The 18,124-nt window shown below is 39.0% G+C and overlaps 1 protein-coding gene across 1 annotated transcript in view; it reads left to right on the plus strand.

The window, feature by feature from the left end:
* cntfr (ciliary neurotrophic factor receptor) overlaps nt 1-13,471 on the plus strand; it is a 196,000-nt gene extending 182,529 nt beyond the window's left edge. The window contains exons 7-9 of the mRNA XM_039678155.2: nt 2,594-2,783; nt 5,731-5,848; nt 12,906-13,471. Of these exons, the coding sequence (XP_039534089.2) occupies nt 2,594-2,783; nt 5,731-5,848; nt 12,906 (309 nt within the window). The 3' untranslated portion in view covers nt 12,907-13,471. The remainder of the gene's footprint in view (nt 1-2,593; nt 2,784-5,730; nt 5,849-12,905) is intronic.
* Nucleotides 13,472-18,124: the final 4,653 nt, after the last annotated feature.

The following is an 18,124-nucleotide window of genomic DNA, read 5'->3' on the forward strand; positions in this document are numbered from 1 at the left end:
GTTATCAGCCCTACAATGGAAAACAAAACCGGATCATCGCGGAATGGAACGGTTTAAGCAGCAAGAACTGTTTGGCCCGATGGTGGAAAAGCGACTGTTGAGGTGAATGGGAATTTGGTAATGAAAAGCACATATTTGCAATTCAAGGCCATATTGGTCTATTTCAACTCTAAATATAGGACAATAGATGGACGAAACGCTGCATTTTGATAATAATCGAATCAAACGCTTGACAGCCCAGGTGCTCAGTGGCCACTTTGTGGGAAAGCGCAGAGAACGTGGTTTAGTCTGAAATTAAAAGGATGCAGCTTTTGTTTTGTGGGTTTTGAGGAGCACTGGGGAAATGAGCAATGCTCTCTTTTCCAATTATGAAAGATAAAGTTCAATTAAAATGTAAATGCAGAGACTAACAGCCACAGAGGCTGTGTTTGTCAGCGCACACTAGATGGAAAGACTTGCAGACGTTGCTAGTGGAAATTCAGTGAAGAAAAAAAAAAGCTCTTTTGGTCTTTGTTCTGAGCAGCTCAGGTGCACATTAGATATTCTCTGAGTCTCGACGCAAACACACTCCACTCCAAAATATGCGTTGCACTTTGCTGCAGTTGGATCTTGCTTTGTGGGCCAAGTAATTCTTCCATTCCACTGTTTCATTTCTACTAAGCATGACTGCGAGAGGTCTGTGCACCCGTCAGAATTGAACTGAGAACGAATGTTACATTTTAATTGAATTCCTGAATTTGATTTGATTTTAAATGGAGGTAGCAAAATAATTATATATGTAAGCTATAAGGTACAAGAGGCTGTGCTATATAGGGAATAAGTCATGGCTGAAGGGCACTGTTAGGCACAACGCAATTATTACATTTTTTACATTTGGCAGACGCTTTTATCCAAAAGCAAATTACATTGCAGTTTTACATTCTTATCAGTTCATGCTTTGCCTAGGAATCGAACCCATGACCTTGGCGTTGCAAGCCATTGCTCTACTGTTTGAGCTGCAAGGAAACCTGTATTGAACTATAGGAAATATTGGACTTTTTTTATATTGAAAGGACTGAACTTGTTGAGAACACAACCCAGACAGCAAACTGACATTGAATCAACGTGGAAACGACGTCTCTCATGACATCGAAACAACGTTGATTTTGCTCATCGAATTAACGTTGAACCGCAGCATTCTTCAAAGCTAAATGAAAATCAAAAATTGGTTTGCTTTCATAACGTTGAAACAACGTTGATTTCAAGTTGATTTTCCGTTAGTTTTGAAAGAATGACGCGTATGACGTTGGTTCAATGTTAATTAGATGAGCAAAACAATGTCAGATCAATGTTGTTTCGATGTCATGTTTCCACGTTGATTCAATGTCAGTTTGCTATCTGGGAGAGAACCAAGATGCAACTGACAAATGAAAATGCTGTATTTTCTGACTGTATCAACTGACAAAATGCTATATCTACTGCAAATGCTTACTTAATCTCTCACAATACTCTACTTTGAGCTTCAATGAACAATATCAATGAGAACATATGTTTACATTGCTAAGAGTGGTTGCTATGGGGGTGTGTTGTGTAGTGATACAAAAAACCATTTGTTGGAGTGTTTCGTGAATAAAACACTGCTATTAACTTATCAGAATCAAGGATTAGAGCCAACCATTTTATATTCAAACATTGTGTTATTAGTTGAGAAAATGTACGTCAGTGTACAACATTCAAAATCAAGTAGTTTTGTTTCCTTACCCAATTAAAATTGAAAGGGCCTATTTTACTATTACTATTACTATTACTTTACGATATACAATTAGTGGAGTAATATTTGATCAGGTTATCTGTACCTTTCCTCAAGTACTTGATTTGTGTACTTCGCCCACCACTAATACGACATAAATGATTTCAAAAATAGTCCTGCGCCAATTTGTTGACTCTCCAACACAGTAGGTGGCGGTATTGCACCTTAGCACTGGTTACCATCTGTCATAAAATAAACAACCCGATCTTACAGGAAAATCTAACTGTTATGTGACTATATTAAATATTCCTGTAATTCCAATTGAACATCTTGTGGGTCAAGGTCAATTTAATTCAAACTCCAACTCGTGAATTGATGGTGAATTTCCCCCACGTCCTGCTGTATGACGGATAAAGAGCGAGAAAAGCACAGATTGAGCAACTGCACATGATTTCGAGTTCCAGACTGGAGCGTCGGCAGTGCAGGACAGGCCAGTGATGGATGCGCGGGATGAGTCACAGACGCTGGGCCGTCTCTGCCATCACTCATCTCCCTCCACAGGCCTCAGCTGCAGTGCATTAGTCAAATTCCCCCGCTCCTCAAAGACATGCACGGGACTTCCCAGTCTCTTTGCGCCCCCCCTCCTCTGTTGTGGTCAAGTGACCCTCTCAACCTCATTACCCTCAGACACAAAGAGTCCACAGGTGGTCCTCAGGTGTGTGGAAGTCCACGAACAGGAAGACCCCTCTCTTTCACCACAAACACCTCAACATCGCACACATCTCGTATGTAATCATCTCAACAGCATGCATCATTCCCATCAGTTCCATATCCCTTATTGGCTCTCTTGTTATTGATTGACAGGTGGAGCTCTCCGACAGCACATCCCACACCATTACCGATGCTTACGCGGGGAAAGAGTACATCATCCAACTGGCGGCCAAGGACATGGAGATCGGCACTTGGAGCGACTGGAGCGTGGCGGTTCACGCCACCCCCTGGATGGAGGAACCCAAACCCATAACATCCACCACTGAGAGTGACGTTATCCCAGGTATGCGTGAACTGTCAACCCAATGACTACTCTCCTATTAACCGTGATGACAGTGCTGTCTGCCTCTTTGATCTCTGTTCACTCATAAAACAATAATAGCGAATGATAATGAGGAGACAGTGTATGTAGCCCTGTATCTCACAGTCACGCTGCCCTCTGCTGTCAGAGAGGTTTAACAACAAATGAATAGTTGATGCACTTTGAGGTTAATGATGTATTAACATCAGGTTATGTTAAGTTTATGAATGAAAATAATAAAGTAGGTGCCATATTTAATCAGACACCAGCAAAACCCCTTGAGGGACACATACTGTTCAGTATGAACTCAAAATCAACCGTACCTCAAAGTCCAAGTTATCCAAAAGAAAACAAAATGGGATACATCGATATTCTCTTTGTAACTTGGCCTTCAGCCTCCTTATCTCAGTCAAAAAGCTTTTAAAAACTGCTCTATAATCCACTTTAAAGGTTTGCTAGGTCTGGAGTCTGCTACGACCTGATGGATTTAATCATAACTTCCTTTTTTTTTTCTCGCTGGAAATGATGTTTTACCGTGAAATGATTATATTGGTAAATGGATTTGAAATTCCACCTCATCGTAATAGTTTTTTGTTTTTTTGTCAGTCATGTCTCCCCAGGGTTTTTTTTTTTTTTTAAATGTACAATGTATTTCACGAATTCTGCCGCTATCCCATTGTTTACATTACAGGTGTTGCAATATACCGTATTGACAATGAATGTGGTATTTAAGGAATGAAATATTGATGATATGTTAATACTACAGAGTGGTGGGCAGTTTTTACTCCATTATATTTCATAAAAGAATATTATTCTGAATATTTTTTCGTGAAAAAATTTAACACAGACACCGATAGTTTTGGTAATAAAATGAACTGTTCACTTATTTGTAGATTAATACTAATCCTCCTTATTGTAGTATGAAGTATAGCTAAACAAATAAACGGTCCATTGATCAGTACACAATTACATTCAAAATCAAGTAGTTTTGTTTTCTTACCTAATTAAAATTGAAAGGGCGTACTTTACTATTATGTATTACTTTACCATATACAATTAGTGGAGTTGTATTTTCGATCAAGTTATCTGTACCTTTCCTCAAGTACTTGATTTGTGTACTTCGCCTACCACTAATACGACATAAATGATTTCAAAAATAATCCTGCGCCAATTTGTTGACTCTCCAACACAGTAGGTGGCGGTATTGCACCTTAGCACTGGTTACCATCTGTCATAAAATAAACAACCCGATCTTACAGGAACATTTTTACATAACGAGGTGGAAATGTTGTATATCAGCATGATGTAAATCGTAAAAAAAAAAATACAATCAAAACCATACGAATTAGCAAACAATTTTTCAAAATGTAAAAAAGTCACAAATACCCATGAGAGAGTGTTGAAATAGACTAAAGACAGTATATGCAATTATGCAGTGTGTACTGTAGCTACTACTGCCGCACATGTCAAAGGAGATGACAAATGAAGGAAACACACTCTACCCAAAGTTAGTTTGACATTTCACATTAAAAAGGCAGAGTGTTAAACATCCTAGTCAGCAGGGAATCCTGACCAGCATAAAATCTTTTAGTACACTTATGGTTTCAAACTCTCTCTCTACCTCCCTACACTTGTATCATTGGCCAAAAAAGATATCGTGACAACCCTAAGTAAACAAGGAGTCTAATCGTATGGCCTGTTCATAAGTAGTGTCACTAACTGAGACCCGGTCTTAGTTTTTCCACGTTTATAGGATTTGCGGCCATTTTGGGACGGACAAAGAGAATTTTGTCTTGAAGACCCTTGTGATAGTCTTTGTACATTTAGTTTTAAAATGTAGATAGTCTATGTACATTTTGTTTTATAAATAGCACTGACAACTTTATGACTGTTATTAGAAGTAATATCTAGTGACGGCTGCCCTGCTCGGTTTGATCCAGCAGACGGCATTGGGTTTCTATAAACTATACTTGGAACGGAGGAAGGAATCAAAAAGTCAGCAGAAATGCATGCTGGTTGTGTGAGCCGTGTGTCAAAACACTCTCTCTAAAAGCTTTCTTTCTTTTCTCTTGGGTAAAAAAAGGAGAATGTCCTTGTAATAATTCATCCATTGCCTCATGTTAGTTCTGCATTTTATTTGCTTAATTTGAAATGAGAGTCATTGTGCGAGACAGGTCTTTCTACTTTATCTGAGATGTTTTCTAGGGAGTCATTTCACACATCATCACACTGCACAAATAATACAAATAAACAAGCGATATTGAAACAATAACTAATATCTACTTACACTTGTGACATTCACAATTGCACAACATGAATACGTTCAAGCGGTAGTGGAGCAGTTGTTTGGATAAATGAATATATTGTTCTAACACTATTGTTTTGTGAGTTTATTTTATTAAGTTGACTCTCTCATGTAACCAGGCTTTTAACTCTTGTTGTAAAATCTGGTCCAGTTATTGGGCCCAATTCAACAGCAGAGGCCGCCTAACTGAAATAGTAGAGCATTGGCGCTTGTAACGCCAAGGTCATGGGTTCCATTCCCTGAACTGATAAGAATGTAAATGTGTTCCTTGAAATGCAATGTAAGCCACTTTGGATAAAGGCATCTGCCAAAATGCGTAAATGTAAATGATATGTAAAGTGACCAGTCACAGTTCATTTTGTTTTTGTGTTTTTTTTCTCCAGTATGAGGGTCTGCAAGGTGTTTTTGTTGTTCACACCACACTTTTTTTTTTAAATGGAATACATAGAATTGGCATGTTTTAAATGTATTATATGTAAGTCATTGTATGTGTGAACTTCATTTTTATTGTATTTTTGAAGAAATGAATAGATAGTCATTCACCCATGTAATATATAGTACTTGAACCAAGGACATACAAACATTTCCTGTTTAAAAAGTGACCGTTTTCTTTTTCCTTGGCAGAAACCACCCCTGGTCCGCCTTCGGCCGCACCGCGAGTGGGTAAACCCACAGCGGCCTGCTCCACCCTTCTCTGGTCAACCCACCTGCTCCTGGCCTGCGTCCTGCTGTCCATCATGTGGTATGTGACATCACTGCAATGCTATTTCCAGAATGAACATCTCATTCCCTGTTCATATGTGAGAAAAGGATCACAAGCTTTTAATGAAACAATTGAACAATGCCCAATGTATTAACAATGAGCAATGTGTGAACATAATGTGCAAGCATTTATAAATCATTAGAGGCTTACAGTACCACTTTATTCATGCAGATGGTCTACACTTTTCCTAATTATGTACCATACATAATGACAATATACTTGTCACCAATGACTAACTAATATTTGAAGCCAATGCACAGTTTATTAAAGAGATATTGCAACTGAAACTCGCCTCATTGTCAAAGTTGGAGTCTTGTTTTTGTTCATCAAGGTCTTGAGACCTCTATAGACCACATAAAATAAAATAAACAACCTGGCACTAGGCCTGATCAGTCAATGTCCAAGACGAAAAATATAAAATTAATCTTAAGGTGCGCTCACAAAATGTTGGAGAAATGTTGCAAGCAATTAAAAGGTCCATTGTCAAAAGTGTAGTTATATAGTACAACATGACATCATGACTTTTGCGTAAACATACACGCCACTTTCGAGCCAGGTGGCGTGTATGTTTACGCATTTTGAGCTATCCGCGTGTATCCGCGTGTATCCGCGTGTATGCGTGTATGTCTACGCCATTAACGTCCGCATCATTCCACGTGTCTGTACACGCAGTCAAATCTCCAGTCATAAATGCCATTAACCCCAGTGACGGTTAGGTTTAGGGACGGGGTTGAGGTAAGTCATATCTTTTTTTTTTACCTAGGATGGTAAGGGAACAGTCATAAATGCCATTAACCCCAGTGACGGTTAGGTTTAGGGACGGGGTTGAGGTAAGTCATGTATTTATATAACGTTAAGTCAACGGCGTTCATAAACACGCTGAAAGGCGATTATGCGTCTTGATAGCATGCCAAAAATGGAAGTACGAATTGGCGTGGCATACACACGCTACTTCATGAGATCAATCTGTATATTAGTAGTCACTTTAAACCAAGAAGCTTTCTGTTTGTCAACATGGTGAATCCACGTGACCAACTTGAACCGCTAGCGAATTCTGTGTGGGGAAATCGTTTACGTTGTGAAATTCCCCATCGCATGGATTCCAGTTGAAATGACAAGATTTCACCCGTGAAAAATGGCTCAACAATGCTTGATCTCAAACAGTACCAGTCTATTTCCAAGGTACAAATGGTTTTACTAACTTCACCACTAGTTGGTGCTGTATCTTCACCATTATGGAGAATTCAGAAGAATGCCTGTTCGACCACTTTACTATAAGCCGCATTTTAGCGAACTGTACGGTACGGCTCACTTGTGGCGCTTTTTTTCATATAACTGACGTCTTGGGACGTCTTGTGACCATACGTCAACATTCGCCTTTTTAGGGTACCCTTAAACGTCGGTTAGATGACGTCATCTCATCCTAACCCTACCCCAGACCTAAACCTACCCCGTCACCTAACCGACGTTAAAGGTAAAACGTCAGTTGTATGACGGCCCGGGATCGTCATGTAACCGACGTTTAAGGGTACCCTAAAAAGGCGGATATTGACGTATGGTCAAAAGACGTCCCAAGACGTCAGTTATATGACTTCTTGGGATGAGACTGTGTTAGAGGAGTGGATAAACTATAACGGTCAGACTACAATCCCGCCCACTTTGAAGCGGTACTAAATGCAGTGGAAAAGCAAACTGAGCTAAAGCAAACCAAGCAGTGCCATGCTGAACCGAGTCATACCACGCAGTGGAAAAGCGAAGCGAGCCAAACCGTACTGGGCCATACCAGTAGTGGAAAAGTGCCATAAGCGCATGGTCTAAAGCACACGGCGTAAGCACACTTAGGTCGTGTCCCAATCCACTTTGCTAGTTTAACGAGGGGATTTGGCACATATAGCATTTGCTATTTAAACAATGTGGTTCTTGAAAGGTCTGGTCTTGACCTAGGTCTGGATCAGAGTGGATATGAAATAAATCTGGGTCTTGGTACAGTACGGTATTTGTCTGGGTCACAATATTGGTTTAGGGGGGTCTGGTGTTGGCCTTAAGATGGTATACGTCGTTTCCTGCATTATGTCCTGTCTCGTACGCAGCGCACAAGCCTTTTAAAGAAGACTCCTTTGACCATGAGCACTTGCACATGCGCTGTTGTACGAGGACTGTACTGATGATTAAAATGACGCCAATCAGCTGGAACGCGAAGTATACTTTCGACTTTAGTGGTTCTGGTATTGATCTGGGTCTTAGGAGGTCTGGTCTGGGCATTGGTAGTGTGGTAGTGATGTAGGTAATTAAGGGGTCTGGTTTTGTTCTAGGTCTTAAAGGGTCTGGTATTGATCTTGGTCTCATGGGTCTGGTATTGATTTAGGTCTTAGTCTAGTTTTTAAGTCTTGGAGGTAGTGGTCTTATGTCCACTCAGGCTTTAACATCGTTCACATGGACACAGTCCTTGCATAACGTGATTTTGTATCACTCTCGATAGTCATATGTACTACACTTAATGAACAGACTATTGAGTTCCACTCTCAAAACAAACACTATTGGGCCTTTTTTTAATTATGTGAAATAGGACATTCTTAGACACAATTGCAGTGTGGTCAGCCCTCTTTCATCTGGGAAAAACTAGAGATTGTTGACAGCGGGTTAGAATACAAGACAGCGACTAGAGACGATTGGCTCATTAGACCAGCACAATCAACCCAGAACCCCCTGAGAAACTGAGGGACGGACCGTTTACTGATGCTTACAGCCATATAAACCTCATCGATCCCCGGCAGGAGTCAGAAAGCAGGGGGAGATAGCTGAGTAACAAGCCGGAGATTCATTAGCGCTCGGGCCATATGTTTACAGCATGCCTGTTATCTCAAACTCAGCAACACAGTATAACAAGCCTATCTCTAATTAAAGCAAGCTCATGCATGGAGCTGGAAGGCAGGAGGAAGTGTACGATAGTGCTTCGGGGGGTAGGATGTGTTCGCCCTCCCGAGACGGCCACGTACGTGCAAATACCTTCGCCTTATACCTGCACACTGAGCCATTCTGTGCAAGATTTAATTGGTCAGTCTGTAATAAGCCAAGACAAAATTAAAGGCAACATCATGGGTGGCTGCTCACCAATTATAACTTCCCACTGGCATGAAGTGGGAGCCATTTAGATATTGCTCTCATTGGCCCCTGTTTGTTCTCATTTGCAATAGTGTGTCGGTAATTTATGCTGTAGTAGGCCGACTGCTGTATAGAAGTGCTCAGTTGGGGAATGTTTTTAAATTCGGTTAAGGAGTTCACTATATTGATTTTGGGTTATAAACATACATGCAGTCAGAATCCCAGTTTATTCGCTATAGTTTAGAAAAGTGTAATGAAATATGACAAGAGCTCAGAGTTATCAAATCAGTTGATATTTCATTGGTTTTGGCCATCTTTCTGTTTGACTGTCTCACAAATGAATTAGGTTGAATAGCTGTTAAATTTAAGGTTAACCAATTACAAAGTCAATAAGGCTACGTTCACACTGCAGACTGAAACGACCTAATTCCGATTTTTTTGCCCCTATGCGACCTGTATCTGATTTTTTCATGACAGTCTGAACGACACAGATCCGATCTTTTCATATGCGACCCAGGCCCCTTGGGTATGTGGTCTAAAACCTGGCTAAAACACATGTAAACATGCCTTAAAATGTAGCGAATAACCACCCAATCTGGCAACACCAGCCACCATTGTCGCACCGCGGCCGCCGGTGACAAAGCAAGGAGCGCCGCGGACGCGCACTATCAATTAAACGGGTTTTATGACGAGGTCGGCGAGGATCGGAAAAATCTTACATTTATGTGCAAACTGCCCGTCGATAAAATAATTGTTGTCTGTGTTTGTATATGGGCTGTGGCAATAATAATAATAAAACAAAAACTCGCAACATATGAAAAAAAAGAACTATTCCGCAAACAACAACTGACGTCGTTGACCGTTGATTACTCTTCTGCGCATGTGGGTCACTTCTGGGTCAGTTCACGTTCACACAGGAGATCAAAAAAGGTCGCATTTAATTGGAAATGTGAACGGCCTTGCAAAAAAATCGAATTTTTTCAAAAAATCGGAATTGAGCATTAAGCTCTGCAGTGTGAACGTAGCCTAAGTCTGAATCATTTTTAGTCCCAAATTTTTCTAAATTTTACTGGTAGTTCACTGTGTGAATAATTTCTGGATATAATATGTCACAGTTTTCTTTAGTTTGCTGTCCTCACTTACTTTTACCCTGTTAACTCCCCCCCCCCCCCTTTTTTTTTTGAATAGACATCTCACGGCCTATCTCACGACCAATTTGTACGAATTCGACGAATGATTAAAAAGTGTCGAATTCGTATTAATTCGTACGACCTCACTCGTACGAATTCGTACGATTTGTCTAAACCCACGTGATGGGTAGGTTTGGGGGCGGGGTAAGGGGTAGGTCATTTGTACGAATTCATACGAATTGGCAAATTCGTAAAATATGTACGATTTAGCAAAATCGTAATTCGTACGAGTGAGGTCATATGAATTCGTACGAATTAGCCCCTTTTTAATCATTCGTCGAATTCGTACGACTTGGTCGTGAGATCGGGTTGGAAATGCACATTTCACACTTTTAATATAGTAAAGTTATAGTAGTTTGAGTTTATGGAAATGTACAATGTAAAAAAAATAATTATCCATGTTTTATATAAAATATATATTTTCAAAACCTGGACTACTCCAAACCTGCAGAAAAATCAAAGCCAAAAATCTGAACAAGATGTTTAAAATTTAAGATTGATATCTCAAAAAAAAATAGCTTTCAGTAAGATTTTGTTTGGGCGCAGTACCACACTTTTTCACTAGAGCACAACCAGACTCCATTACTGCCCATCTCCATTTCCATATGTGTTTTGAGTAGGGATGGGTATCGTTAAGGTTTTATCGGTATTACTACTCTTACCGATACCGCTTATCGATCCGGTACTTTAACGGTATTCTTATCGGTTCTTTTTGGTGGTTTTTTTTTTTTTAAGAATTAAGAACATAATTAAACTTTATACTTTGAAATGTAAAATAGAAAAAGCAAAACAAAGAAAAATATATTTTTGTTATGCAGCAGTGTGCAGGCTTTTTTTGTTTATACAAAAAGGATGCATAAGAAAAAAACAAGTACAAACACAAGAATACAATTAATCAAAGATACAAATTATACACAAAGTGCTTTAATTTCATGAAGGTGTACTAACATCTTTTCAGGTAATTGTTTCTATCTGAAAAGAAACTCAAATATAAAATAGCACTGTATAGTTTATCATAGATAGAATAATGCTTATTAAATCTAAAGTTACTCATTCAAAAGCTGTGAGTGATTTTCTCTGGCTTTTGTTGTTTGATTTGCATTAATGTCTGAATCGTCAGCAGGTTTAGGCTATTAGACTGCTGCCCCTTTAAGACCGATTGCAGATCTAATGGGGACTGATGCACCATCATTTTCTCCCTATTATTTACGTCCATTTAAGACATAATTGTGTTTAAGTGAATAAACTGTGTTTAAGTTAATCTCAGAGCTGGTCATTTTGACATTTTTATGTATATTTGATAGTTAAGGACGCACGAGCCCAAGTATAGGCAGTCCCTTTCGGAGCGTGCACCGCCTTGTGAACAGCGTCTCTTGCGCAGGTTTTTGTGTTTTTAATAGCCATTTTTTGATCTTGCAACAGTAGAAGACAGCATTTTGCAACAATCGCTGATGTTGCTGATTCTGACGGTTACGTTTGGGTTTTAGGAAGAACTGACAGCGCTCCGCAGTGCTGTGAAGTAAAGGAAGTTAAGCCGGACAGATCGTCTTGTTTTTTTAACGGTTTAATCTCAAATATCTTCTTTTTATAATCTTTGGAAGCCAAAATACAAAATATATTAGAATAATATCCCAGATCTAAAGTGTAACCACGTTGAATGTTAGTTCTGTCCTCATTGTCACTCATCATTAAGCATTCACTGTCGTGTTGCGCGTGCTGTGGCTTTGCGTGAGAGATCGCTCTCTCTCTTCTCTCTCTCTCTTCTGAACTGCGAATTGCAAATTTGCATCACAGACTATGGTTTAATTAAAATATAGCTTATATATAGAAATGGCTGGCGAAACATGTTCAAGATAACTTCTTTATAGGAATAATAAATAGTAGCCCAACTTACGTGTATTTACTTAATTTCTCCAGTACCGACAGCAGAACCGATAACGTCCGAGCTTATCGATACAGCGGTCTTTCAAAATTCAGTACCGGGGCCCGTTTAATACCGGGTTTCGGTACTCATCCCTAGTTTTGAGTGATCTGAACCATTATTTCCACAATTTACATACAATTTATGAAGTAGAGATCCTATTCAGAAGTAGTATGAGAAGTTTGTCAGATTTTGATATGAATTCAACCTCTAAGAAACACATACAAAGAACACGTCTGTGCATAATAGCTCGCTACCACATCACAAATGGTGAATTTATTATTTTTTGTTTATATTTAAAACATTTTCAGACCTTTTTTTCTAACATAATTGAATGGATGCAATCTTTTGAACTCTTGGCATGAAAACAAACAGAGGTTTCTTCCTTTTTTCATGATTTTTCATGTTCATCACAATTTCAAAATAAAGGTCTGAACACGCCTTAGGAGTATGAAAATATTCTTGTTGCAAATTGATAAATTGATAAATTATGGCTCCTCTGTAATCACCAAATATGGAAACTAGAGATTAAGCTTTCAAATGAGATATAGTTTGTCAATACTACTTAAGATCTTTTCTTAGATATTATTGTTTTAAAAATATAATGGCAAGCGTCCTGTGGGACGGTGACAGTCAAGGGGTTAATTAACTATAGTGTCCTGCATGCAGTTGTAAAAAAAAATATCAACAATATCTGGTGTCTGAATAATTTTTGGTTTGACACACACACACACACACACACACACACACTCGTATCTTGGCCCTTAAGTGAATGAGATGACAAATACTTATCTAACACATATTTTCTTTTCTTTGTTTTCAGATGTGTAAGCTTCATTCCTGTGGAAAAAAATGAGGAGTCTTCTATTTCTATTTTGCACATGTTAATAGATATCGTGCATTGATAATTTAATTCAAGTTCTTTTTCTCACGAAAGAAAAAAGACCTAGAAAGATTAATAAATGCTGACCATTATAAAAGGAAGACAAAAAGAACAATAAAGCATTTCAACATCTCTGGCGATGACAGCTGATGGCAGACCAGACGCAGACACAGGACCCGAACCCCAGGGGAGCAAAAGATTTGGGGACACGAGACTCACCTGCCTGGCAGCACAAGAACAACACAAGCAAAATTAATTCACCTCATCTTTGTTTGTCTACAAGATTTTTTTTCCACCCATTTCGATCTTTCAAACTGTTCCGAGGACTGAAAAAGCTCATTTTGTGTAACATTGATTTCCACGACATACAGCTAACTCATCATGCCAAAGACTTGGACTGTTTTTCTTTTTTCCCCCATGATCCCTAGTTTCCCCAAACCTGTGTCTGTAAGGAATTGGAACTGGCAGTACAAAATCCTTCCCAAGCTTCAAAGACTGAGGAGTAACACATTCATTTTGAAGGTCATAATTTGATATCAGTTGTATTCCTTTTGTTTTCCTCTTAGTATTTTTTTTATTTTTACTTTTGGCCCGTGAACACAGAGAAGTTGAAACTGTAAATAACAAATTGGTTTGGACTGTTCTGGACCACCTTTTGTAACAGGAAGAACAATGTGTCGTGTCAGACCATCTGCAAATATGGCACCATTCGGAACCATATTTTCATTTTTTGACTCTTTGCCTTTCGCCATCTGTTTTTAGCAGACTTTTCTAGTCAGTATCACAGTTTAATACTACCTTCTTCAAGGACAATTGTTTCACTTTGTTTTTGGTTATCATTGAACAAAATATAATTTTAGAACCTTAGAATTTTTTTTGTTGTTTATTTGTTTGTGGTTTGTTTTTTTGTTTTTGTTTTTTTCAAACCATAATTGCTTAATTCTCCTTGATCATATTTTGTAAACTATGATATGTATCTTTAACATGAGAAAAAGTTTATTATTTAATAATGTATGTATTAGCTTTAGATTCTTGTAACCTGTATCTGGGTTCTTTTTATAGATGTATATAAAATGAGAAGTTGTTCATTAAATGTGACCATTTCACAATGAGCAGAACTTGTCAATCTTTTTGTTCATGTCCGTCATTGAATGTGGTGCATTTCTCAAATGGTTTTACATTGGACATCAAAAAGAGACTCAACACAATACCAAAAATTGTTTACAAAATCGTCCTTAAACTACACTGTGTAACTCTTTTAGTTTATTCTTAGCTAAAAACACTTAGTTCTTTCAAAAATATATGTGCTCATTAAAGGCACTCTATGCAAGATCTGTACCTTAATATAACAGCTTCAAAGTCGTTTTGGTGGTTAACAAAGTCATAGTAGGGCGAATCATCCTGGTAGGAAAGCTTGGGGGGGACGCCGCCGGAAAAACCAGCCATGCAAGTTTGAGAGTGGCGCCCCTGACACAGCGCGTGAGAATCACGAAATGGTTTACGGCAACGACGTCACACGCATCAACAACATCATACTGTATGAAGCTACTTTCGAAACAGGGAAAGAGAATCGGACCGTGCTAGAAACCGGACAAGAGTCCACTCGGTCGGGCTTTCACTCGTTGGCGCGAGCTTAAAAGCTGCACTGGATTGTAACTGCGATGCTGACCTGGCGATCTTGTTGATGGACTTGTAAGTAAATCTCTTATTTATAAACTTGTTTGTATTTGTATACTAGTTGTTTCTATATTGTATGTTGCTGCACTGGCTTGTGGTATGTAATTTTTTACGGTGCTGTTCATTCATCCGTTGTTGATAATAAGACCAGTTCAATAATTCTCACATGTCTATAGCTTTCGATTACCAGAGCTTTAAGCAGACTTCCTAAAAACAGTCGTTTCTCTTAGTCTTGTTGTTTTTTCCGTTATGTTTTATTGCCGAGCTTGCCACAAGAGCTAGTTTGCCAGCTGAACTCGGGTGTTGTGATGTGTATTTATCACGTATCTTTAGTCCTGTGTCTGGTTCGGATTTCTTATGACGTGTGTAAGTTACTGTTATATCAAGTTTATCTGACTAACAGTACACTTCCCGACTGTAACTTCAAATTGTGTTGATTATGAATCAATCAAATCTTGACGCTGTTGATGTTGATTCTTGCGATTACCATGAGGACATAGTCAATATCTCACATAATTATTAGGACATATAAGCCTAGAGGTTGTAAATAATTGAACACAATTTGCTATTATGATAAATTGTAATCATGTCTAAATCATAACGTCCAATGTTATGAAATAATGCGACGTACATTTAACTTGATTGATGTCATCTGACATTTTGTAATTTTAACATTACAATCAAAAAACATGAATGAAATTATACAGTAGCCTACACTATAGGCTATTTACTTCTGATTTTGCAGAAATCATGTAAAAACGCTATAAGCCAGCAAACGCGATAGGCAACTTTATTATTAAAAAGCAGTCTAGCACTTGACAGTATATGCAGTAACAGGGGAATAACGGTTATTTACGACAGTGCAAGTACACCACAGCGGCTCTAGAGGTCACTGTTTTACAAAAAAACCAGAGAGTGCATAGTGTGCCTTTAATGTATATTTACTTCGTTCAAGTAATAAAGTATTCTCGTGAGTGTATAATATGCCATTGAAAATACATACGGGTAAGGGGTTCTAATGTCGGTCGCCATGTTGCCCCTCCATCTTGAAAGTACATAAGCCAAAGAGGGGCATGCCCATTAATTCAAGCTTCGCCTTTCGTGTTTACGTTTGAGTTAACACTCATGGACGAGGTCGAACTGGAAGCCATATTAATCTTGGACTACATTGGCCACCGTAGGAGTTAAAACGAAATCGGAATTGAGAGGAACAGAAACTAATATTCACTGGATGGTCGTATACCTTTTCACCGCTAGATTGGGGTAAAAATCACACAGTGCAGCTTTAAATTCAGGATTTCACGATTTTGGCCATGTTACCTCACTTTTATCAAGTGACAAATGAATTTGAAGAAAAGCAGCTTAGCATTTAACATTATTTCGCCGTGCCGTCTACAAATCCTCTTGGAACCAATTAGATTTCATGAGAGAACACAACTATTTAAGAAGGTCCTGATTCTGATACGTGTGTGCTCATTACGATTTTAAAACAAGGTCCACCCCTAAACGTGTCAGTGAGGTTTGAGCTAATTGAATGAAATGGTATGAGTGAGAATGTGCAAATTTGTGCACAAGTTAGTTATCAGTTGACCAAAACGTAAAATATTTATGAAGTGTTTCAAGAGTTTGCTGAACAGAACTGACCTGTGACCCAATTTTGAAACCACTGATCTAATATAAGCCAGCCTCCGGATTATTACAGAGTGGGTAAATGTTTTCCTTTGACTTCAACACATGTTGAAGATGATTACAGATGATGGCATTTGAAACATTCAATTAAACCATGCTGGATCTCTGCAAAACACGTTCTACATCTATAAAATCATAAAACACACTGGAGTAATTTAAATAATTGTTACTTCTTTCTTCATGTCTTTTCCGTTATGTTCAAGTAATAGTTAATTTACCAATGACCTATGGCTAAGCCACGCCCTCAAACGCAATGAGCCAATCACAGTGTGCAGCTAACCCGATACACTCTGCATTCTCTGCTTCCACGTTCATTGAAATGCATTGCAGTTAGTCAGTTTTTATTTGTTTTTTCTTGTCATTTTAAGTTTAAAATTGTCAAACGGTGAGCACGGGGTACATGCAACTCCGACACTAGGTTTCCGAGAGCGAGAGGCTGGGCGACGGTGTGAATTTTTTTTTGCCTTTCCCAAGCCACATCTCAACCGAGATAAGTGTCTGCTCTGGATTAAGTTATGCGGTAGACCACGACACCAACTAAACGTGGATAAATTAAACAAGGATGTCTCTGTTCTAAGTTAAGGCAAAAACGTATTTGAACATTATCTTGAAAATCCCTAACGTATAACGTTAGACTAACATTAAACTAACATCAGAACGGATGTAACCTTCGTTCCCTGAGTTGGGTACGGAGACGTTCTGTTGGATGACGACGAATGGGGTTTCGCTTAAAAAGCTTACCAGCTTCGATCAATATAAAACGAGCCGATGGCAAAGAAATGCCATGGATCTGCGGAACCTCACCTCGTGAGTATAAAAAGAGGACACCGGTAGAATACAGACATGTTTCTTTGCTGAGGAGCCGAGACTGAACTAAGGCGATCCCCACGGTAAAGCGGAAAGTGGCAGGAAGACGGAGCGTCTCCGTTCCCTACTGACATTCGTTAGCTTCGTGTTTCCCTGTAAGCATAAACAATGGCTCCATCATAAACAAATTTAGTCAAAGTTGTCAATAGGCTATGAATGAACATTCAAATTCATAACAAACAGTTGGTGAAAACAAGCATTCACACAAACTGTCGCCCTACTGTGAGTTTGCATGATCATTTACAATAGAGATCAATAGCTAGCTGCTAGAAACCTACATGTTGTATTCACCAAAGTTAGCGCTGACTGCATAGTTCTAGCTTATTATATTCTTTGTGTTTGAAAGCCGAGCATGAAAGCCCATTTAGAAAAACAAAACTGGATTTATCCACCTGTCCAGAAAAAAACAGAGCCACCTGAATGTCAGATTGGAAGCCCTTCTTCCAGCGAAGTTCTCGCCACCTTTCAAAGTCTTTCCCAATGTAAATTCGGGACTTCGCGCATTCCTTCTCCTTTTCCCTCTTCTTCGCTTTTTTGCAGTCTGTTCATTGGAACATCGTCTCTTCGGTCGTATTTCTGCCATATAAAACTTATACTGTATTTCAGCCCATTCTCACCCCCAAGGCGTCACTTAACTGACGCCTTGGGAAGCATTTGGACATGCTTCAATATCTGACGCTTTAGGCGCCCTTTAGCGTCAGTTAGATGACGCCCTAGGATCACGTGTACCCTACCCCCACCCCACACCTAAACCTAACCGCGTCCTCTAACAGACGCTTTCCTTTAGCGTCAGTTAGATGACGCCGTAGGATCGCGTCATGTAAGTGACGCTAAAGGGCGCCTAAAACGTCAAATATTGAAGCATGGTCAAAGGTGACGCCTTGGGGTGAGAATGCGTTGTGTATTTACAAACTTAAAGAGTTATA

Source organism: Pimephales promelas, chromosome 23 (genome assembly GCF_988280905.1).
Source record: "Pimephales promelas chromosome 23, fPimPro1.hap1.1, whole genome shotgun sequence".
Lineage (NCBI taxonomy): Eukaryota > Metazoa > Chordata > Actinopteri > Cypriniformes > Leuciscidae > Pimephales > Pimephales promelas.